General features: G+C 50.8%; 2 protein-coding genes across 2 annotated transcripts in view; both read right to left on the reverse strand.

Annotated features, from left to right (window-relative positions):
- Positions 1–24,062, reverse strand: part of LOC141730042 (uncharacterized) — a 125,455-nt gene that overhangs the window by 39,446 nt on the left and 61,947 nt on the right. Inside the window, exon 3 of the mRNA XM_074546679.1 lies at positions 18,524–19,160. Coding sequence (XP_074402780.1) covers positions 18,524–19,160 — 637 coding nt within the window. The remainder of the gene's footprint in view (positions 1–18,523; positions 19,161–24,062) is intronic.
- LOC141730204 (olfactory receptor 14J1-like) lies at positions 6,722–7,645 on the reverse strand. The gene has a single exon (XM_074547633.1). It carries the CDS (start codon positions 7,643–7,645, stop codon positions 6,722–6,724), a length of 924 nt encoding a protein of 307 aa, XP_074403734.1.

Below are 24,062 nucleotides of genomic sequence, written 5' to 3' on the forward strand. Positions count from 1 at the left end.
CAAATCACAGGTTCAGCCATCAGCTCTTCAGTGCAGGAATTCAGTGTCCCAGGGCTCATTACCATTCAGAACACCTTAACAAGTCAAGCCTCTGAGAACAATTTGATTAAAGTATTCAAATCTTTTGCAGTTAATTTGACAGATTTCAGTAGTGTGTTCAAACTGAATGCATTATATTTAAAAAGACAGTGAGCAAATATTTTTTAGGCCCTGTTTAGGTTTTTTTTCCTCTTCATAAATCAAAATGTGTAGTCTCCAATTGACACTGAATCCAAGTACCTCCTCATGCAGTCTGAATAGATATGAAAATCAAGACCGTTCATGGCTGACAATCAATCAGATTCTGTCCCTACCCCCACCCCACCATTCCCCCCATCCAAGCCCTGGCACTCAGAGCAGTCTTGTGCAAATCTGAGCTCCCTCCAGCCCAGGCTGCACCTGCAGCTTTCAGCTCCTTGGCTCCAACTCCCACCTGCTTTCCTTGGAGAAGGAGCTGCCCGAGACATAGAGGGATGTTCATTTCTTGTCAGCCAACAAAGCCAAGGGAAGGCACAGCTCCATCAAATGCAAAAGTCATTCCTCTGCTGGATATTAAATCTGCTTTCCACAGCAGACAGTCTCAGAGCAATGGAAATCACCTTCTCTGCCCAGCACAGATCCCAAGGTCCCCTCAAATGCTCCCTGCCCCGATTCTGCCCAGATTTGCTCTTTGCACACACGAGTCACACGCTGAAGTCAGGAGCTCCCTCCATGCTCAGAGGGAGAAAAGAGAGAAAGGGGATGAAGAGGTCTCCTGTGCAGAGCCAAGGTCCAAGTGCAGCCCCTGCAGTGGGACCACAACTCATCAGGTTTGTGTCCTTTGGGCTCAGGGCCTGATGACACTCAGGGGCACAGAAAGGTTTCTTGCCAAAAACAGAGGTGGAACATTTCAACAGTTTAATAACCATCACAGCTCTTCCCTCAACTCTCTGGGATGTCCCAGCAGCATCTGACATGTCCCCCATCCCCAAGGAATTTCTGTACAGGAACAGATTTAGACAAAGATAAAAGGAAATGTAATTCTCTTATAGATATAAACACAATTAAGATGTTGATTAATGTGTTATTTATTTGAACTTTGAAAAGACTAGACAACCCCCTGAAGTTCAAAGCATGAAACCAGTCAGTTGAGAAGCACTTGAATGACCAGAGAGCATCTGGAGAGGGAAAACTGGGAGCAATGGGAAGAATAATGAACCAGGTGGTCTAGTGAAGAGATGCCCTTACACATGGCCATTTAAACAGGAGGGCTGGAAACACCTGAAGGAAGAGGGTCATGAAACGTTAGATTGGATGTTGGTGGCACAAGAAGAGGGGAAGATAAGTATTTCTACGCATGCCATCAGTACACTTCGCGGAAATCCCCGTTCCTGCTGGGTTATTTTGCCATTTCTTAAAAATACTCAAATGACACAGTAATAAAGATTTGCTTGTATGTTATGAAACTAACAGGTAATAAAACTTAGGCCCCTTTCCAGGCAGACATCAGCTGTGTGCCCATGAACAGGCAGTGCCACTTGTACCCTGAGGTCCCCAGCTGGGATTGGATCTCTCCCAGAGCACCTGAGGGAGACCAGAGCACCTTGCAAGCTGCAGGTCCCTGACAGCCCCGCAGGGCTCCTGTCCCATCAACATTTGCTCTGCTCCAGGCTGAAACAGGGTCCAGCATGGTGCCAGGATCATCAGAGAGCTGAGGTGTGTGCTGGAATTCAATGCCCTCCTCATCGCGCAGCAGCCCTGCATTTCCCCCTCCTGCAGCCTTGGTCTCCAGCACAGCCATGGAGGCTCTTTGGGCTCTGGACTGTTCCTGCAGCCCCTAAGGGCAGCTGAGCTCTGCCTTTGGCACAGTCAGGCCTGGCCAGTGCAGGCTATGCTCAGCAATTTCTTGTGTGTGCCTGGCCTTGCTGTCAGCCCTGGCAGCAGCTGCGTGGCCCCTTTGTGGCCCTGTGCTGGCCCAGCCATGGTGGCCCAGCCCCTGTGCAGGCCCAGCCCAGGCCAGGAGCATTGCGGCTGGGAACGGCCCCTGTGCCGTGGTGCCCACAGCAGCCTTGGGGCTCTGCGCCCCATGGCCTCCCTGCTGGGCAGCCTCCGCCAGCTCCTGCAGAGCCCCTGGCACCTGTGGGGCTGCACAGACAGCCCTGCCCTGGGCTCTGCCGGCCTCTGGGCCAGCAGAGAGGCAGCCAGGGCTGGCCATGGCCAGGAACAGGCCCTGAGCCCCACAGGAGGATGGAGCTCACGGCCAAACTCAGCCCAGGCCAAAGCTGGGCTCAGCAGCCACGGCTGCCCAGGGCTGGGTGCAGAGTCTGGAACTGATAAATGTCCTGGGCCCCCTCCCTGCTCCGTGTATGCCACCAAGGGCACAGAGCAGCCTCCTCTCTGGGCCACTTGCCTGTTTGCAATGCCTTGCACAGGCACTGGCCCTGCCCCGCAAGGCCTGGCCTGAGTCCTGCCCCTGCACGCTCAGCCAGGCTGAGATGGACACTGATGGTTTCTGGGCCAGGCTCTCTGAGCCTGGCCCAGCTCCCTGCAAGCTCTGCCTGCTGCGCTCAGCTCTGGGCAGCACCAAGGGCCTCTCCCCAGCCCAGCCCAGCCAGCTCTGGCCCCACAGCTCTGCTCAGGCCAGGCTGCTCTGGGCCCTGCTCCACGGCCTCAGCCCCTGGCAAGGGTACAGCAGCAGCTGCAGCCCACAGGACTCAGCCCCAGTCATGGGGGAAGGTGCTTGGCCAATGCCAAAGGAGGCTCTCTGGCTGCCCTGCTCCCCTCTGCCTGAGGTCCTGAGAGCTCAGGGGCCCAAATCACTGGCCCTGCCCTGTCCCTGATCCCCACAGTCTGTCCTGTTTCCTTCATCCCTGCATTGCCAGGGACTTTTTGGGACAAGGGAGCTCTGCTCTGTGCATGGAGGGATGAGGAAGTGCCACCACTAGTGTGGGAACCACAACTCATCAGGTTTGTGTCCTTTGGGGACTAGGAACTGGTGAGACTCAGAGGCACAGAAACTTTCTCTTCATGGCCAACAGACCACAGTTCAACAGGATACAATTTAATAACAATCACTCTCTTCCCTGAGCTATGAGCATGGTCCCCGCAGCATCTGATGAGTCCACCATCCACAAGTGATTTCCATACTAAAATTAATTTCACACAAATGTGGTTCTGTGATAGATACAATCACAGCTGATTTCTTATATCAGGATGCTCATCCTGGTGTGATGCAAACAGCTCTAACAATTCCTGATTTGCGAAGCTGTCAGTGGTGGATGAAGAAGGGAGGTCAGGCTGATTTTGGAGTAGGGGAAATGCTGAAACCAGCCTGACTCATTTAATCTCCCCCTGTCCTGGCTGATCTCCCCTCTTTCCCCTTCCACCCATTGGCTTTTGTGTCCCCCCAGCCCCCTGTGAAGAGCCTGGCTCTGTGTTCTCCATCCCCTCCTGGCTGGCACTGCCAGGCTGGGATGAGGAGCCCCTCAAACTTCCCTGCTCTGGGCTGGACCAGCCCAGCTCCCTCAGCCTCTGCTCACAGCCCAAGGGCTCCAGCCCCACCTTGGAGGCCCTTCCCAGACCCTGCTCCAGCTGCCAGACATCTTTCCTGCCCTGTGGAACCCAACCCAGGCCACTGTGACCTGGATAATCCCTGTCCTTGATGTCCTGGTCACACAGCCCTGGCCCCTTGTCCCCTGTCAGGCTCTGGGGTGGATCCTGTGGAACATCCTTTGGTGGACGCTGTGGCTCCAGGTGGGTCGGGGGGATCCCGGGGGACAGGGACCCTGCTGGGCATGAACAGCATTGGACTTGTTGGGAGAAACTGTGAGGGGAGCTGGGGCACAGTGACCAACCCAGTGACCTGAGACAGCCCTGCTGGGATGTCACACAGCCCCTCTGGGATGTCACAGCCTGCTCTGTGATGTTACAGCCTTCTCTGTGATGTCACAGACAGCTCTCTGATGTCATACCAGTCTGTGATGTCATTGTATGCACTGTGATGTCAGACCTCTTCCCTTTGATGTCGCAACCTTCTCTGTGATGTCACAGACCATTCTCTAATGTCACACAGCCCCTCTGGGATGTCACAGTCTGCTCTGTGATGTCATAGCCCACTCTGTGACCTCATCTAACCAGATGAGAAATTGTCTCCACCAGCTGAGCTGACACCTGGAGCTTGTTCTCCACAACCCCAGGCCTGTGGAAACCACACAATGCCCATTGTGTGAGAAGGGGAACTGGAAGTTCAGCAGCCTCAGTGTCCTGCCAGCTCAGCCAGGCCCACTGGAACATTGGGGTCCACGACCACCAGGGACCAGCAGAGAGACCCCCAGGAGAACAGAGGAGGGGAAATATATTAATGATTTGAGGAAAATGATTATCAGATGTGTATTTAGTCTGGGACAATTAATGAATATGTATGCAAAATACAGAATATAAACAGAAACTTTCCTTTACTCAGCCTGCAGAGCTTTGAGAGGAGCTGTCCCCCGTGCATCCCCCTGAATAAATAATGCTGCTTTTTAATGCTGCATTGGTGTTAAGGAGTTTTCTGTTTTACTGATATTTTGGTAACACTCCCACTCCCAAGGACAGCTCTGTCTGCTGCTGTTCACAAACAGAGAAGGGCTGGTGGCAGATGTGGGGCTCGGAGGCTGCCTGGGGCACAGTGACCATGGAATAATCAAGTTTTCAATGTTCTGTGAGAGAAGGAGGGGCAGCAACAAAATTTCTGCACTTTAATTAGGAAGGGCAGGTTTGGCCTATTTAGAATGCAGATTTGTGGAATACCAAATCAGGTACAGATTTTTTTTTAAAAAGAAACAGCCCTTAAAAACAAAGGGGTCCAGGAAGGATGGACACATTTCAACAAAGTAATCTTAAGGGGGAAGGAGCAGCCTGTCCCAGTGTGGCAAAAGATGAGCTAGTGAGGAAAATGACTGGCCTGGCTGTCCATGGATCTTTGGTATGAACTTAAGGGAAAAAAAGAGGATGCATCATTTTGAAAAGACAAACAGGCGGCTAAAAAGTATTTAAGGATGTTGTTAGGTTATGCAGAAAGAAAAGGAAAGAGGTGAAAGCTCAAGTAGAGCTTAATCTGGCCACTTCTGTGGAAAATAATGGGAAATGTTTCTATAAATAAATTAGTAGCAAAACACCAGAAAAAGAGAACCTCTACTCTTTATTGGATGCAGTGGAGAAGAGAGAAACTAAAGAAAAGGCTGAACTGTTTAACATCTTGTCTGTCTCAATGTTCAATATTAGAACAGGTTGTCCTCAGGACAAGTATTCTCCTGAGCTGGTAGATGAGTACAGGGAGCAGAACAGCCCCCTGGAATCCAGGAGGAAGCAGTTGGTGACCTGATGAGCCACTCAGATGCCCACAGTTGTATAGGATCAGATGGGATCCATCCCAGGGGGATGAGAGAGCTGTGGATGAGCTCCCCAAGCTGCTCTCCATCAATTACCATCAGTGCTGGCTCAGCAGGGAGGTCCCAGAGGACTGGAGGTGCCAGTGTGAGCCCATCGCCAAGAAGGGCTGGAAGGAGGATCTGGGGAACTCCAGGCCTGTCAGCCTGACCTGGGTGCCTGGAGAGGTTATGGAACAGATCACCCTGAGTGCCATCACAGGGCACCCACAGGATGGCCGAGGGGTCAGAGCCAGCCAGCGTGGATTTAGGGGTGGCAGGTCCTGCCTGACCAAGCTGGTCTCCTTTTATGACCAGGTGACCCACCTGTGGATGAGGGAAAGGCTGTGAACGTTGAGTACCTGGACTTCAGCAAAGCCTTTGACACTGTCTCTGACAGCATTCCCTGGAAAAGCTGCAGCCCACAGCTTGGGCAGTTCCCTCCTGCTGGGAGATTTAAGAGCTGGCTGGAGGCTGGGCCCAGAGAGTGGTGGGGATGGTGCTGCACCCAGCTGGTGTCCAGGCACTGGTGGTGTCCCCCAGGGATCTGTGCTGGGCCCAGTCCTGTTTAATATCTTCACTGATGATCTGGGTGAGGGGATCAAGTCCACCACTCACAAATTGCAGATGGCACCAAGCTGGGTGTGAGTGTGGATTCTGTGGGAGCATAGGAGGGCTTTGCACAGTTACTTGGACAGGTGGATCCAGGGGATGAATCCAATACGGTCAGGTTTAACAAGTCCAAATGCCGGGTCCTGCACTTTGGCCACAACAACCCCCGCAGTGCTACAGGCTGGGGACAGAGTGGCTGGATAGCAGCCAGGCAGAAAGGGACCTGCAGGGACTGATGGACAGCAGGTTGGAAATGAGCCAGCAGTGTGCCCAGGTGGCCAAGAAGGCCAATGGCTCCTGGCCTGGATCAGGGATGGTGTGGCCAGCAGGAGCAGAGCTGCTGTGCCAACACTAATCTGCCCCCAGCTCTGCACACAGACATTGCTGCTTCAACTCCAGAGTAGGGAACATAAGGGCATCTCTGGAAAAAAATTGGCTGGGAGATCCTTTAGTTCCTTTAAAGCCACCAAGAGTGCAGCCCCTCATTGACACAGTCTCTGGCCACAGGGAAGGTGGAGAGAAACAAAATGAGAAATGGCAAAAACAATGACATTTCTTTGTGGACAATATGAAAAACTAATACAAAGGAAAAAAAGAACAAACCACAACCAAAGCAACAAGGAGTATGAAAGATGTCTTTTAGTAGAAGTGATTGGCAGAAATTGGCCAGCAGTTTAATGTTCCTAAAACCATCCAGTGATCAGTCTCCACACTGCAGCCTTGAGCTCCTGGTTCCTCAGGCTGTAGACGAGGGGGTTCAGGACTGGAGGCACCACCGAGTACAGAACTGACAGGGCCAGATCCAAGGATGGGGAGGACATGGAGGGGGGCTTCAGGTAGGCAAACACTGCTGTGCTGACGAACAGAGAGACCACGGCCAGGTGAGGGAGGCAGGTGGAAAAGGCTTTGTGCCGTCCCTGTTCAGAGGGGATCCTCAGCACAGCCCTGAAGATCTGCACATAGGAGAAAACAATGAACACAAAACAGCCAAATTCCAAACAGATTGAAAACCCAAGGAGCCCAAATTCCCTGAGGTTTGAGTGTGAACAGGTGAGCTTGAGGATCTGGGGTACCTCACAGAAGAACTGGCCCAGGGCATTGCCATGGCACAGAGGCAGGGAAAATATCGTGGCTGTGTGCATGACAGCAGTGAGAAAGACACTGGCCCAGGCAGCTGCTGCCATGTGGGCACAAGCTCTGCTGCCCAGGAGGGTCCCGTAGTGCAGGGGTTTGCAGATGGACACATAGCGGTCATAGCACATGATGGTCAGGAGGTAATACTCTGATCCAAGAAAGAAGAAAACCAGAAAGACCTGAGCAGCACATCCAGTGTAGGAGATGTTCCTGGTGTCCCAGAGGGAATTGTGCATGGCTTTGGGGACAGTGGTGCAGATGGAGCCCAGGTCAGTGAGGGCCAGGTTGAGCAGGAAGAAGAACATGGGCGTGTGCAGGTGGTGGCCGCAGGCTACGGCGCTGATGATGAGGCCGTTGCCCAGGAGGGCAGCCAGGGAGATGCCCAGCAAGAGGCAGAAGTGCAGGAGCTGCAGCTGCTGCGTGTCTGCCAGTGCCAGCAGGAGGAAATGGCTGATGGAGCTGCTGCTGGACATTTCCTGTGCCTTGGCATTGGGATCTGTAAAAAAATTGATCATGGAACACTTGAGTTTGGAGAGGACTTTAAATATCCCAGCACAGCCTGGGGGCACTTTTCCCCCACTGCCTGCCCAGGGCTCTGCTGCCTGGAGCTGTCCCTGCCAGCTGCTTCCCTGTGCCCAGGGCTGGGCCCTGCCAGTGCTGCGAGAGCCCAGCCCAGCCCTGGGGGCTCAGCTCCGCCCTGCAGACCCCTCCCAGCTCAGGCACTGCCGAGGGGCAGCTTCAGCTCTGAAGGCTCTGATGGCAACATCAGAGCAACCCTGAGGAGGTCGGAAGAGCGACACTGATGCTGCCTCTAAGGGGCCCTGTGCTGATTTCTGTCTTTGCCTGCTTTATACAGATCTGAGAGAATTTTTTTTTTTTCCTCAGCCTGAACTGAGAGATGAATATCTATGTGCAATTTCCCATCAAGGCAACCCAGAGCAGTAGAATAAAAAAGCAGGATTTTCCCTTTTATGAAGCCCCTGCCTTGCTGTGCTCCCTGTATAAACCACTTGGAAATGTTCTGCAGTTAAATGCCATGCTGGGAGCAGTCCTGAACAATGCAGCATCCTCCCCACACAAGGAGAACACTTCCAAGCCTTACCAGCTGTCTCCTCCCACCCACATCTTGTCCCCCAGTGCTGGGAGCAGCTGCCAGGGCTGGCTGAGAGCTGTCCCTGGCAGGCAGCAGAGTCCCTGCCCCAGCACAGCACCCTGGGCTCGGCAGGACAGCGCTGGGCACCCCTGGCTGCTGTGCACAAGAGACAATCAGAGAATGTACTCACAGGGTCTGTAGGCTTTGGGATGTTCCAGCTTTAGGAGATCACTCCAGGAGCTGCAGCTGCATTGTCCTGCAGCCAGAGATTTCTGTGCCAAGGGCTGGCAGTGATTCTGCCCCAGGCACTTCTCAGCACCTTCCCAGCCCTGACTGATTGAAGCTCTCTGTGCCTCTGTGCTGTGTGCGGGGTGGCTGAAGGCAGTGCCCCAGCCCTGCTGGGCTGGCAGAAGAGCTGCTCATCAAGAGAAATGTGCTTTTGAAGCTCTTCATGGTTACCAGGAGCTGCCTCTGTGCCAGGAGCCCAGCCCAGCTCAGCAGCACAGACACAGCACAAGGACTTTAATGAGCCTCTGGGGCTTTGTGCTCAGGCCCTGAACATCAGCCCTTGAGAGGGAGCTGAAGAAACCTCTCCAGAACTCCAAGGCAGAAACCAGTTCCAAAGTTTCTTGGACTTTTAATGGGTCCCACTGAGGGACACAACTGAGAAAGTGTCCCCAGGCCCCAGGCAGAGAAGATAACTGGAGGCAGTGATGACAGGTGGGGACAAAGAGAAGCCAAGTCTTGGTGCCCTGGGGCACAGCAGCAGGGTCTGTGCCACCAAGGACTGTGAGGAGACACCTTGTCCTGAAGCCCTGGGACCTCCTGGCACAGCCCCAGCCAGGCTGGGCACTGTCAGCCCCTTGTCCTGCCCTCAGCATCCCCCCTTAGCCCACATCCCAGTGGCCTCAAGGATCTGCTGGAAGGAGTCCCTGGGGAGCCTTGGTCAGGAATGGCCCTGGGGGCTCCTTCATGCTCCCTGCAAGGACTGCAGGTTTTTGAAAGGACTTTGGGTTTGGCTTTTGTCTTGGAGTCTCTGAGAGATTTGTGCAATCATGGCCTCCAATTATCTGCTTAAATTAGTCCCTGGAGAGGCTTTGTCAGTAACAACACTCAGTGGGGCTCATTAATACTTCAAGGTGCTTCAGTTATTTTAGGGTACTTGGTGTTTTCCTTTTGATACAGACTCTGGGAGAGGTTTGTGCAATCATGGCCCCAATTATCTGCTTTAACGAGTCCCTTGAGAGCTTAGTACTGAAACTTAGTGGTGCTCATTAATACTTTGAGGTACTCAAGATTTTTAAAGGTATTTTAAGGATTTAAGGATACTTTTAGGTACTTTTAAGGATTTTCCTTTCCACACTGTGTCTCTGAGAGGTTTTTGTGCCATCCTGGCCTCCAAATCTCTCCTCCAAAGAGTCCATGAGGAGCCTGTGTTGAGGATGGACCTCAGTATGACCCATTCATGCTTTGAGACACTTTGGGTGTTTCCCCTGACTTTTCCTCCTGGAAAGGTTTGTGCCATCTCCTCTCAGGCCATGAGGTTCCAGTGCTCAGGTCAAAATGCACCACGGGGCTCATTAGGATCAAGCAATTCTTGACAAACCATGGCTCTGCCTTGATTTCGCTCTGGTCTCATGCAGTTCATCAGGAAGGTTTCCTTTTATGTTTTGGTTCTCCAATTTGAGATTTCTTGGTGAATGCATCAATTATTGTGGTGTGTTCAGTTTTGGCTGATTACCAGTGCACTCACTAGAATATACTTACTCATTTCCTGCTGTGAGATAGGATTAGGAGAAAGGCAAAACAGGCTCAAAACTTTAAAAGGGTATAAAGAAAAGTTTATTAATAGCAACCAAAAGAAAGAGTAATAAGAATGTTGGGATCGGCGGGACAAATGCGGCATGCAATATGAGTGATCAGCAAATATCAAACTTTATTGATAGGTACACATTGGAATATGTATCCCAATATAACCAGTTAGATGGTGCCTAGGCCAGTTCTGACCCTCGCTGCTGGGCCAAAGGCAGCACTGTGGTGTTTTACCCCAGAGATACCTTGGCTGGCGGCAGAGTGCAGCGGGGCACAAGACAGGACTCCATTCTCTTCAGGAGAGAGAGCTTCTGGCGATAGTGGAGAGAAAGGGAGTGGATTCTGCTAGAAGGTTGCCAGATGTTTATTCCATGAGTACAGAGATGTCTGCACTGGGCCACTGCTGCTAACAGAATGGAGGCCGCATGGTCTCATTAACATTTTAAACTCAGGGCAGGGGAAGGGGAGGGGACAGGTGAGCCACCAACCAGGTGAAGGGGCAGGGTCTCAAGGGACTAGGGACACCTATCACACGACGCCTTGCTGGTATGTTAGCCTGATTGACAGGGCACACTCAGCGAGGGGCGAGGGGGAAGGGAGAAGGTAAAACAGGATATTGCAACACACCACAACATCTCCCCCTAGTTTTGTTTAAAAGGAAGAGGACTGTGTTTATGGTGCAGAATGATTCTACCGAGGCTTCCAGGTCATCCACTGGAGCACTGAGGGCTTCCAAATGGTAGACCTCAGGAGGGGGAGATGAGCTTGAGATTAACTTGAGAACCATGCGTCTGATTACTCCAAAAACAATGCAAAAAACTACAATAACTACAACTAAAATAAACAGCACTAAAATTACAGTTTTCAGAATAGATCCCAACTAGCCCGAGAGTCCCCAGCCATTGAAAAGTCCATTCAGCCCGTTGTCAGTTTCTCTGTTGATGTCTGAGAGCCTTTTTCAAGGCAGTCCATACGTGGTTTGGGCTGCGGTAGGAGATCGCAGGTGGGATGATCACCAGTAGGACGAGAAGCAGGCTCGGTCTCATGGCATCTCGAGGCTTCACACGAACAGTGGGATCTAAACTGGTACAAGGAACTTGAGACAGACATATATTACAAACTATTCCAGATAGGAGGCTTAAATGGAATTTCCTCCAGAGAACGTGTGCGGCGTTTTCTTCTCCAGGCAGCGTGAGCAACCTGGGGTGCTTCTGCAGATTTCTCTGAGACTTTGGGAACATAGGGCTTTACCCATTTGGAAGGAACCCACCTTAAACCAGAGGGGGTGGACACACAGACGTATCCACGTCCCCAAGTAACCAATTTGTAAGGCCCCACCATTTTCCAAGTCTCAGGGCCTTTACTAAAACCGGAGGTTTTTCTTTTATCAACTTGTGACTACTCCCCCCAAAGTGGCGTAGGATGGGTGGGTTCAGGCTGTCAAAAGAACAATTCAGAAAATTGATTGTGAATAGTGCCCTGGATAACCGGATGTGGGGAGGTTCTACCTTCAGAACCTGTTGTTGCTGATCCAGGACCCTTTTAATATCACGGTGAGTTCTTTCTACAATGGCTTGACCTGTAGGGGAGTAGGGGATGCCAGTTTTATGCTCTACTCCCCATTGCTGCAGGAAGCTCCCGAATTCCTTGGATTTATAAGCAGGCCCATTATCAGTTTTCAGCTCCTTGGGGATGCCCATGAAAGAAAAAGCCTGTAAGAGGTGCTTAATAGCATCAATAGATGACTCTCCTGTGTGGGCAGAAGCATAGACCGCTTCAGAAAAGGTATCTACACTAACATGAACATATTTCTGCCGTCCAAAAGCCTGTATGTGTGTTACATCTGTTTGCCACAGTTCACAACTGTTCAGTCCCCTTGGGTTTGCTCCTGTACTCACTGTAGGGAGTGCATGTTGTTGGCAATTTGGGCATGTGGCCACAATCGCTTTGGCCTGTTCTCGAGTGATGTTAAACTGGCGAACCAGGCCAGGTGCATTTTGGTGGAAAAGCTGGTGGCTGATTTTTCCCTGTTCAAAAACATTTGGGAGAGTGGCCATCACTGCAGGTGCAGCAAGAGCATCTGCCCTTCTGTTGCCTTCAGCAATAAACCCTGGCAAGTCAGTGTGTGACCTGACATGCATCACATAAAAGGGTTGCTCTTGGTGAGTGACTAACTTTACCAGTTTGGAAAGCAATTCAAAAAGTGCGATGTTAGATACATCTTGCAGTATTGCTTGATCTGCTCTGGATACTACTCCTGCCACGTATGCAGAGTCTGTAATCAGATTAAATGGTTCTGAGAACCTTTCAAAAGCCCTAACAACCGCAGCCAATTCAGCAACCTGAGGTGAACCTTCTACCTCAGCAATGTCCGTCTCCCACTGCTGGGTTTGAGGATTTTTCCAAGTCATAACAGACTTGTGTGACCTCCCGGACGCATCTGTAAAGACAGTTAGAGCCCTTTTTAAAGGTCTCCTACTTAGAGCAGTTCTTAATTTTAAAGTAAATTGAACATCTTGTTCAAACAATTTGTGAGCGGGCTGCGCTACCGAAAATTGTCCTGAGTAGGAATCCAGAGCAAACTGCAACACTTCATTTTCTTGAAACAATTGTTCCAGTATTTTCATAGTATTTTGACCTGATTTTAACTCAACTGGGATGTGAATGCACTTAAAATCACATCCTGCTAACTCCCTGCTCCGGGTCCTTGCTTTCCGGATCAGTTCTGCTACCAGTTCCTGAGGCTTTGTCAGTCTCTTGGACCTTTTGTGACTGAGGAAAACCCATTCTATGATCAAGAGAGAGTCCCTCTGGTCCCGGTCCTTTTTTGGTGTGTCCTTTGCCTTAGGTGTTTGTTTTTCCTCCCACTGGAAAATAATTCCATGGAGGTGTGGCAACTTACCTAGGATGATAAATTTGAATGGCAGATCAGGCCGGCATCGGTGGGCCTGTCTTGTGGACATTGCAATCTGAACCTTTTCTGGAGCTTTCCGTGCCTCTGGGGTAATAGACCTAGGAGCACCTGGGTCCTCTCCCCGTTTTAATAAATTGAAAAGAGGGGCAAGGTCTTCATTAGTCAGACCAAGCCATGGTCTTACCCAATTCAAAGACCCACACAACTTGTGGACATCCGCAAGGGTCTTGATCCTTGGATTGATTTCTAGTTTTTGAGGAACAATGGTCCTATTTCCAATTTCTAAGCCCAAATACTTCCAAGGTGGCATCTTTTGAATTTTCTTTTCCTGGAGCTCGAACCCTGCAACAATCAATGCATCGATTGTTAGGTCAAGCGCATGTGTGAGTAAATCATCATTGGGGGCACACACAAGGATATCATCCATATAATGATAGATGATGGCCTTCTCTGCGGCTGCACGCACTGGGGAAAGCAGGGAAGAGACATACCACTGGCAGATAGCTGGAGATTCCTTTAATCCCTGAGGAAGAACGGTCCAATGGTACCTTTTCATAGGAGCTTCTGAATTGATAGAAGGGACAGAGAATGCCAAACGCGGTGCATCATCAGGGTGCAATGGGATTTGGAAGAAACAATCTTTAATATCAATAACAGCTAATTTCCAATCTTGGGGAAGCATTGTTGGGGATGGCATACCAGGTTGGGGAGAACCCATATCTTCAATTACATTATTAATTTGTCGGAGGTCACAGAGGAGTCGCCACCTCTTTTTGTCAGCTTTTTCGATGACAAACACTGGAGAGTTCCATGGGGACATGGTCTCCACAATGTGGCCCTTTCTTAGTTGCTCTTGTACTAGTTCCTCAAGCACCTTTATTTTTTGTTTACTGAGTGGCCACTGTTTCACATCAACTGGTTCGTCTGTTTTCCACTTAAGTTTTTGGGTGGAGCGCTGTTGTTTAATGACTGCTGCACAAAAATGCTGTGGAGAGTCTGGAATATCAATTGTGACACCCCACTGGGCCATTAAATCTCTCCCTAACAAAGGTTCTGAATAATCTAACACAAATGGACGGATATTTGCCAATTCTCCGTTTGGACCCTCGAATTGAATAATGCTTTTGGATTGCCTTGCCAATTGCAGACCTCCTACACCTCGAAGGTGACCAGCAACATTTTGTAAAGGCCAGTGTGCTGGCCAGGCTTGTACTGGAATCACTGTGCAGTCTGCACCTGTGTCTACAAGCATCTCAATGCGTTTAGACTCCCCACCCCCACTGACATTGCACCACAATTTGGGTTTATCTGTCCCAATAACTTGGACCCGGGCGACTGTGGGCCCTTGTTTTTCGATATTTTCAGGTAAAGATGGCACAGGGATAGCTTGAGCAACAATTTGTCCCTTGGGAAGAAACAGGGGTGGGTGGAAACAGTGCAGGCTGAGAACAAATTGCTTGGGATCTGATGTTGTCATTCCCGGAGCAATTTCGATCTCTTGTGGTGTGTTTTTGTCCCCAGTGATGATGTACTTACAACGAATTTGGTTCCAAGTACCCTTCTGTTCAGGATTTACAGAGACAAAATGCCAGTCAGTGTCCTTCAGGTGGAGTGACTCTGTCAGCTGCAACCTGTAAGGCTCATTGACAGAAGATGCGGTTAATACAGAATCACTTAAATCATAACAAAGGTTATTTTGTTTCACTTTCAACAGTGGACTAGCAGACTTGGTCTTTGAAGCACCTGCTTCACTTACACAAATGTTAATATTATCGCACGCTTGATTTGTTTTGCTACCCTTATTCTCTTGGCCTGCTCCTTTTATGTCTGCACGCCTGGCAGGCTGGCGCTTTATTCTTCGTTTTTTTGTTGTTGACCCCCAGGGAGGGCTTGTAGTTCTCCTCCCCTGCCATTTCTAAATTCGTCAAATTCTTTTTTCAGGGGGCACTGGTTACTCCAGTGTCCTAGCTTATTACAAAGCAGGCATGGTTTAGTGGGCTCAACCATTGCTGGTCTCCGCTGCTGCCCAGGGTGCTGCTGTGCTGAGGGAAAGGATGAAGGGCTGGCAACAGCGACACGCTGAAGTGGTCTTGGCAGCAGCCTTGGTCTGGTGTCTTCAGCCACACTCATCAGAGGCACTTTCCTCTTACAGACTAGAAGCATATCTTTTAATGTAGGGGAAGGTTCCATAGGAAGGCTCAGGATTGCCGCTCGACACTGTTCATTTGCATTTGTAAACGCTATTTCCTCTAAAATTGCTTCCCTAGCATTTTCCTTTTTAACCTGTATTTCAATGGCTCTAGTTAGCCTTTCTACAAATTTCAAAAAAGGTTCTGATGGTAGTTGTTTGATTTTACTATAGGGCTCAAAAGGTCCCTCAGGTTGGAGGGAAAAGAATGCTTTTTCAGCTGCTTCTTTTACTTTCTCAAGTGTTTCTGTGGGAATTGCAGCAGCTTGGACTGAGGGAGAAGACCATTGGCCTTCACCACAGAGGTGCTCCATGGTGGTGGTTTTGGAGCTCTTATCCTCTGGGAATCCAGTAGGCAAGCTGCTCCTGGTGTTGCAAGCTTCAGCTTATTTCCAGGTAAGAATGCTGGGATCCTCCCCCTGGGCGGAGCATCCCACAATGGGATGATGGAATTTTATCAGTCCTGCAGAGACACTCAATGGTCCATTAGCAGAAGATATCTCCCCTGGAGGGCGTTATCAGGGCTGAGTCATGGAAGAGATAAAGAACACTGCCCCACCTGTTTATAGCAGTTGATGAAGATGGTGATTGAAGACCTGCATTTGGTTACATCTTGCATGGCAACCTGAAACAGTGGGGTAATCCCTGCTCAGGGGGTGAACACCACCCCCCTTACCCAAACTGGCTCAGATGTAAAACCCCCACCCTGGGAAGGGCACACACACAGGGAACAATGTCACACTTGACCCACTCCAGGGGAGGTCTCTGTCCCTTGTCACTCCCTTGCCATGCCCCGCTTTCTTCTTTCTTTTAACTCTCTCTACCTCACATTTACTGTTCAATAAAATCCACATTAGATTTGGTCTCCTTAGCACCTTAATTGGGGCAGAGGCATCTCTCTAGTAAGATTTTTAACCAGATTGAGACATTATTTTGGCGCAGTGAGTTCAGGGCACTGTTCCCTGACCCCAAGTGCCTTTGACAACAGCATGGTTCCCATCCTCTGAGGAGGTTGTGGTTCTCTCTGGAAGAACTCTTGGAACTTGGACACAGCTTCCTCTGAGTCACTTATGGAAGAACTGATGAGGAAAATGGCTTTTTTGGGTCTGGATTGTAAAGAAAATATTTTGTTTTCCTTCCATGAAAAGTTTGTTAAAATCACTGGAGGAGAGGGAGCAAATTATACCAGCAAGATTGAAAAGGTTCGTTCACTCCAACATGAAAAACACAAGGCTGCTGAAAGTCCCAGAAGAAGCCCAGCTCAAGTAGCTAAATTCCCAAATAACTCCAGCCAGGGGTCTCCGGGAGGATGTTTTGGAGAGTGTTCGGAGCCGGCAGATCCCGGACTCGAGCCCCGGATATCTCCAGGCTCCCCAAGAGGAGCTTTTTCGGGGGGAGAGGAGCCGCGATCGCCCCTCGGGAGGGTCCCGGGGGGTCCACGTGGGGATGGCCCGGTACCGACGGGGCGGGACATTGGTTTTGGGGATCCCCGTGAGTGCCGGGGCTGTGGAACAGGGGACCCCCGGGGCGGGGAGAGGGGAAGGGGCGATACCGGAGCTGGGGGACCCCCGGCAGCCCGGAGATGAGGCGGGAACGGGACCCTCTGACCCTGACAGGGGCGTCCTGGGGTGACTTCATGGTGCTCCTACCCCCAATGGTCTGTTTAGCCCAGAAATGAGTTCTGCACCTTTAAGGCTGGTTCTGAGAGAGAAGGGGAGGAGGAAGAAGCTGCAGTTTGTTTTCATACACTGCACTCACTTCTCCACATTCCAGCTGCTGGATGGACAGACAGCAGGACAGAGCTCTCCTTTGCTTATAATCAGTTTTTAAGTCTCTGAGACAGACAAGTACCCTGGACTTTGATTTTTCTTTTTCTTTGGAGCTGTTTAAACCTGCTCTGGACTGAACAACCAGAGTACCACCAGCAGCTCTTCCCTGAGGCCCACCGGGATAAGTCTGGGCCAAGGCAATTCCAGCCCTGGTCAGACTGATAAGAGACTGATAATAGACTGATAAGAGACTGATAAGCCACTGATAAGGCACTGACAAGGCACTGATAAGACACTGAGTGCACAGAGCTACAACCCAAGGAGGGACTTTTGGAGTTTGCCATCTATTTTGGAGAAGCAGGAAGTTTTATTGCTTAATATTGTTCAATTTTTGTGCTGGTGAATGCTTTGCCTGTAAAATAAAGCTTTTTTAGACTTTTCTTCCTAGAAATATTTTCCCGGACTGGCTGAGGGTGGGGCTACTGAATCGGCATTCTAGAGGAAACTCCTTTTGGAGGGTTTCAACCAAATTTGCCCTAAACCAGGACAGGGTGGTGGAAAGAAGGGGGATCCCTAAGTGACTGGATTGATGGGAGGCTGGAGAGGGGGACCTTGGGACCCCAGAATCTCCCAGAATCCAAAAGCAGGACCCTGGAGAGGAGGGATCCCCAGGACCGATGGAATCCCCACCGGCCGTGAGATGAGGGACCAACCATAACCCAAGAGGGATGAGACTGGAAATGGGAAACTCCTGGTGGCTTTTTTTGATTCACTCTTGGTTTTTGGACATCAGGTGTCTTCTGGAAATGGACGTGTATGGCAGGAATCCCCAACCCAAGGCCTTCACACCTTGATTTTTCCCCAAAAAAGAATTTTCCCCAAACCTTCCCAACGTGACATCCTCCCTGTCCCACTCTGGGTGAGCTCAGTCCCAAACCTGACCCTGATCCTGGTCTCAATTTCACTCCACATTTAGACACACTCACAGTTCTGTATTTTATCTCATCCCGGTCCCATACTCATCTATCCCAACACCAGCCCTAAAGTTAATCCCATGTCTAGCCTTAACCTCAATCCCAGCTTGAATCCCAATCTCAGCCCCAACTCCAACCGAGCCCCAATTCCAGCCGCTTCCTAAATCCTCAGCCCCAAACCAAATTCCAGGTTCAGCTCTTCTGGGGATTTGGGGGTGTCTCTGTCCCTCTGACCCCGATGATGTTTGGGTGGGGTCACAGCAGGGCTGAGAGGGACAGAGACCCCCCCGGCTTCCCCCCACTTGGAAAGGACACCCTTCTTCTCAGGGAGAGAGAGAGTCCCTGTCCTGCCCCTGGCAATAACTTGAGGTGAGAGTGAATGTAATGACAGGGCCATGGAAAGACCCTCATGTTCTTCAGGTCTACACCATGTCATTGACAGGGGAAGGTATTGGGGCAGTTGTCTTCCCAGCATGGATCATAGAGAACATGGATCACCCGCACTCTTCCAAACATTAGACCTCCATTGGGGATGAAGCTGGACCAGTTCACAAAGCTCCTGCTGCAGCTGGAGCACTCGCAGGGCTTCCCTTAGTGGCACCTCCGTTGGTGTTTGGTCAAGTGAGAGCTGGTGGTGAAGCTCTTACCACACTGGGGACACTCATAGGGTCTCTCCCCAGTGTGGATGCGCCTGTGGGTGATGAGGGTGGAGTTTTGCTTGAAGCCCTTCCCACAGTCAGGGCAGCGGAAGGGCCTCTCATCTGTGTGAATCCGCTCATGCAGGAGGAGATTGGAGCTGCTCTGAAACCTCTTCTGACACTGGGGACACTCGTAGGGCCTCTCCCCAGTGTGGATGCGCCTGTGCCTGATGAGGTTGGAGTTTTGCTTGAAGCCCTTCCCACACTCAGGGCAGCGGAAGGGCCTCTCCTCTGTGTGAATCTGCTGGTGCTGGAGGAGATTGGAGCTGCTCTGAAACCTCTTCTGACACTGGGGACACTCGTAGGGCCTCTCCCCAGTGTGGATGCGTTGGTGGGCAACGAGTTCTGACCTGTAGCTGAAGCCCTTCCCACACTCCCCACACTCGTAGGCCCATTCCCCGGTGTGGATGCGTTGGTGGCGGATCAGGCTGCTCCTCTGCCTGAAGCTCTTCCCACACTCCACGCACTTGTGGGGCTTCTCCCCACAATGAAGCTGCTCATGGACCACCAGCTCTGAGCTCTGGCTTGAGCTCTGTCCACCTTCCTGGCTAAACGAGGGTCTTTCCTCCTCAGAGCACCCCGGACTGGGTTTGCAGCCTCTCTTTCTATGGAATCTCTGGGGAGTTTCCTCCCCGTTGGATTCCTGTGCCCAGGAGTCACTCATCATGGCCTCTTCCTTGACGTTCTGCTGTGGGGATTTGTCCTCCCTGGTCCCAATCCTCAGCTTATTGTCTGGGGGAGGAAAGACAAGGAGAGGATGGGATTTGCCTCCATGCCAGAGGGAAGGGGAAGGAGATCCCCCCAGTGCATCTCCGGTAGGATGGGGTTGGCAGCAGGGTTGTCCTGCAGCCGGGGGCCATGCTGGCCTGGGAGATGGAGCAGGAGAGAGGGGGAAATGGGCACTGACTTCCTCCTCACCTGCCCGAGTGTCCTGGGGATCCTTCCTGTTCCTCACAGCCTCATTTTCCATCTGGCAAAGGTTTGCAAATGGGAAATCCTGTTTTGGGAGAATAACAAGGGATGACCACATTGAGTTTTGTACAGGTTTGAAGGAAAACCTGGGAAAGGGTCTAAACCAAAATTGCAATTCTAAACCAAAATGAAGATCAAGGCAATGATACAGAAACACTGCCTTAAACTGACAGAGTCAGGATATAACCTGACACCCTGTTGGTCAGGGTTGCGGCAGCCGTCCCAATAAATTGTGGCTGCAGTCCTGTGGGAGAGGTGAACGTGATTCTGTCAGAGCAGTGATCCTGCAGAAAGGTCTTGTCTTCCTCTGAAGGTCCAGTGGTGGTTATGGAGCTCTTGTCCTCTGGCAATCCAGTAGGCAAGCTGCTCCTGGGCTGAGCTTATATCCAGGTAGGAATGCTTAGATCCTCCCCCTGGGCGGAGCATCCCACAATGGGATGATGGAATTTTATCAGTCCTGCAGAGACACTCAATGGCCCATTAGCAGAAGATATCTCCCCTGGACGGCGTTATCAGGGCTGAGTCATGGAAGAGATAAAGAACCCTGCCCCACCTGTTTATAGCAGTTGATGAAGGTGGGGATTGAAAACATGCATTTGGTTACATCTTGCATGGCAACCTGAAACAGTGGGGTGATCCCTGCTCAGGGGGGTGAACACCACCCCCCTTACCCAAACTGGCTCAGGTGTAAAACCCCCACACACAGGGGACAATATCACACTTGCCCTGCTCCAGGGGAGGTCTCTGTCCCTTGTCACTCATCTTTTCTCTTTCTTTCCATCACTCTACCTCACATTTACTGTTCAATAAAATCCATTTTGGATTTGGTATCGTTAGCACCTTAATTGGGGAAGAGGAATCTCTCTAACAATTTGCATAACCAGACTGTGACATTATTTTTGCACAGTGTGTTTAGGTGCTGTTCTCTGACCCCAAGTGCCTTTGACAACAGCATGGCTCATTCCACTCACTAGGTTGTGGTTCTTTCTGGAAGAACTCTTGGAAACTTGGACACCGTCCCTCCTTCCTCCTGGGGAGCTTATGGAGCTTATAAAAGTTTTTTCTCTTTATGGGAGAAATGATGAGGAAAATGGCTTTTATGGGTGGCCAGTGTAAAGAAAATAATTTGCTGTCTTTCCATATATAGTTGTTAAAATCACTGGAGGAAATGGAGCAAATGTTACCAGCTAGGCTGACAAGGTTCAGTCACCCCATGGTGAGGAACACAAGGCGGCTAAAAGTCCCACAAGAAGCCCAGCTCAAGTAGATCAATTTCCGAATAAGTCCTGAATTCCCAGGATTGGGGTCTTTATCAAATGTGACAATCATTTTTCTCTTTATCCCTGTCACCTTTGTGACTGCTACACAGAGCTTTCCATTCCTTTTAATAATCTGTATTGGGCCAAATTTCCACTTTCCTGTTATCGGAACCTGCCAGCAGCTGAGCTGGAGCTGTGCAGGAAGCAATGAATATTGGAATTGCCACATCACTGCTTGGAATGTCGGTTTATTCATATTTGGGATTTGTTTTCACTTTCATTCCAAGTTACTTGTGGGAAGAGCAAATATTCTTCAAAGTGATTTTGCAGAGTCAAGTTTGATTTCTGCCAAGTCTATTTTGTCCATTGCTCAGAGGATTCTCAGGGGGTCTCTGTGCCTCTCGCCCTGGGGGATGGTTGGGAGGGGTTTGGCGGGGGTGGTTTCCTGTCCCTCTCACACCAGGCCGTTCCCCAGGGGGTCTCCATCATTCTCTCCCAGGAAATGCCTGGGGGGTCTCCCTCCCTCTCACCCCTGTGCCAGGGGATGCTCGGGGCAGTCTCTGTCCCTCTCAGCCCAGGGGATGCTCGGGGGTCTCTGTCCCCTCACCCTGGGGGATGCTTAGGTGTTCTCCATCCCTCTGGCCTCAGGGAATGCCTGTGCAGGGCTGGGGACCAGGGGCTTTGTGTCACTCTCACCGCTGAGGGTGCTCGGGGCTGGGGGGGCTCTCCGACCTTCTCACATCTGGGGAGGCCGGGGGGGTCTCTGTCCCTCTCAGCCCTGCTGTAACCCCACCCAAACATCATCGGGGTCAGAGGGACAGAGACACCCCCAAAGCCCCAGAAGGGCTGAACCTGGATTTGGTTTGGGGCTGAGGATTTAGGAAGGGGCTGGAATTGGGGCTCGGTTGGAGTTGGGGCTGAGATTTGGATTAGAGCTGGGATTGGGGTTAAGGCTAGACATGAGATTGGCTTTAGGGCTGGGGTTGGGACTGGGTCTGGGGCGAGATAAGTTTGAAACTGGAATGTGATTAAATAGAGAACTATGAGTGTGTTTAAATATGGAGTGAGACTGAGACGAGGATTGGGGTCAGGTTTGGGATTGAGCTCACCCAGAGCGGGACAGGGGGGATGTCATGTTGGGAAGGTTTGGGGAAAATCCTTTTTTGTGGAAAAAACAAGGTGTGAATGACTTGGGTTGGGGATTCCTGCCATACACGTCCATTTCCAGAAGACACCTGATGTCCAAAAACCAAGAGTGAATCAAAAAAAGCCACCAGGAGTTTCCCATTTCCAGTCTCATCCCTCTTGGGTTATGGTTGGTCCCTCATCTCACGGCCGGTGGGGATTCCATCGGTCCTGGGGATCCCTCCTCTCCAGGGTCCTGCTTTTGGATTCTGGGAGATTCTGGGGTCCCAAGGTCCCCCTCTCCAGCCTCCCATCAAGCCAGTCACTTGGGGTTCCCCCTTCTTTCCACCACCCTGTCCTGGTTTAGGGCAAATTTGGTTGAAACCCTCCAAAAGGAGTTTCCTCTAGAATGCCGATTCAGTAGCCCCACCCTCAGCCAGTCTGGGAAAATATTTCTAGGAAGAAAAGTCTAAAAAAGCTTTATTTTACAGGCAAAGCATTCACCAGCACAAAAATTGAACAATATTAAGCAATAAAACTTCCTGCTTCTCCAAAATAGATGGCAAACTCCAAAAGTCCCTCCTTGGGTTGTAGCTTTGCGCACTCAGCATCTTATCAGTGCCTTATCAGTGGCTTATCAGTCTCTTATCCGTTTATTATCAGTCTCTTATCAATCCATCCAGTGCTGGAAATGCCTTGGCCCAGGTCCATCGCAGTGGGCCTCAGGTGGGAGCTGCCTGCGGTGTTCTGGTTGTTCAGTCCAGAGCAGGTTTAAACAGCTCCAAAGAAAAAGAAAAATCAAAGTCCAGGGAACTTCTCTGCCTCAGAGACCTAAAAACTGACTAAAAGCAAAGGAGATCTCTGTCCGTCTGTCTGTCCATCCAGAAGCCAGAATGTGGAGAAGTGAGTGCAGTGTATGAAAACAAACTGCAGCTTCTTCCTCCTCCCCTTCTCTCTCAGAACCAGCCTTAAAGGTGCAGAACTCATTTCTGGGCTAAACAGACCATTGGGGGTAGGAGCATCATGACGTCACCCCAGGACGCCCCTGTCAGGGTCAGGGGGTCCCGTCCCCGCCTCATCTCCGGGCTGCCGGGGGTCCCCCAGCTCCGGTATCGCCCCTTCCCCTCTCCCTGCCCCGGGGGTCCCCTGTTCCACAGCCCCGGCTCTCACGGGGATCCCCAAAACCAATGTCCCGCCCCGTCGGTACTGGGCCATCCCCACGTGGACCCCCCGGGACCCTCCCGAGGGGTGATCGCGGCTCCTCTCCCCCCGAAAAAGCTCCTCTTGGGGAGCCTGGAGATATCCGGGGCTCGAGTCTGGGATCTGCCGGCTCCGAACACTCTCCAAAACATCCTACGGGAGACCCCTGGCTGCAGTTATTTGGGAATTTAGCTACTTGAGCTGGGCTTCTTCTGGGACATTCAACAGCCTTGTGTTTTTCACGTTGGAGTAAACGAACATTTTCAATCTTGCTGGTATCATTTGCTCCCTCTCCTCCAGTGATTTTAACAAACTTTTCAAGGAAGGACAACAAAATATTTTTTTTTTTACAATCCAGACCCAAAAAAGCCATTTTCCTCATCAGTTCTTCCATAAGTGACTCAGAGGAAGCTGTGTCCAAGTTCCAAGAGTTCTTCCAGAGAGAACCACAACCTCCTCAGAGGATGGGAACCATGCTGTTGTCAAAGGCACTTGGGGTCAGGGAACAGTGCCCTGAACTCACTGCGCCAAAATAATGTCTCAATCTGGTTAAGAAAATTACTAGAGAGATGCCTCTGCCCCAGTTAATGTGCTAATGAGACCAAATCCAAGGTGGATTTTATTGAAAAGTAAATGTGAGGTAGAGAGAGTTAAAAGAAAGAGGAAAGCAGGGCATGGCAAGGGAGTGACAAGGGACAGAGACCTCCCTTGGAGCAGTCCAAGTGTGACGTTGTCCCCTGTGTGTGTGGATTTCCCAGGGTGGGCATTTTACACCTGAGCCAGTTTGGGTAAGGGGGGTGGTGTTCACCCCCCTGAGCAGGGATCACCCCACTGTTTCAGGTTGCCATGCAAGATGTAACCAAATGCATGTTTTCAATCCCCATCT

This window comes from Zonotrichia albicollis, chromosome 9 (assembly GCF_047830755.1).
Source record: "Zonotrichia albicollis isolate bZonAlb1 chromosome 9, bZonAlb1.hap1, whole genome shotgun sequence".
In the NCBI taxonomy this organism is placed as follows: domain Eukaryota; kingdom Metazoa; phylum Chordata; class Aves; order Passeriformes; family Passerellidae; genus Zonotrichia; species Zonotrichia albicollis.

Coding starts and splice junctions, on each gene's coding strand:
- LOC141730204 (XM_074547633.1), bottom strand. CDS start 7,645: ATGTCCAGCAGCAGCTCCATCAGCCATTTCCTCCTGCTGGCACTGGCA.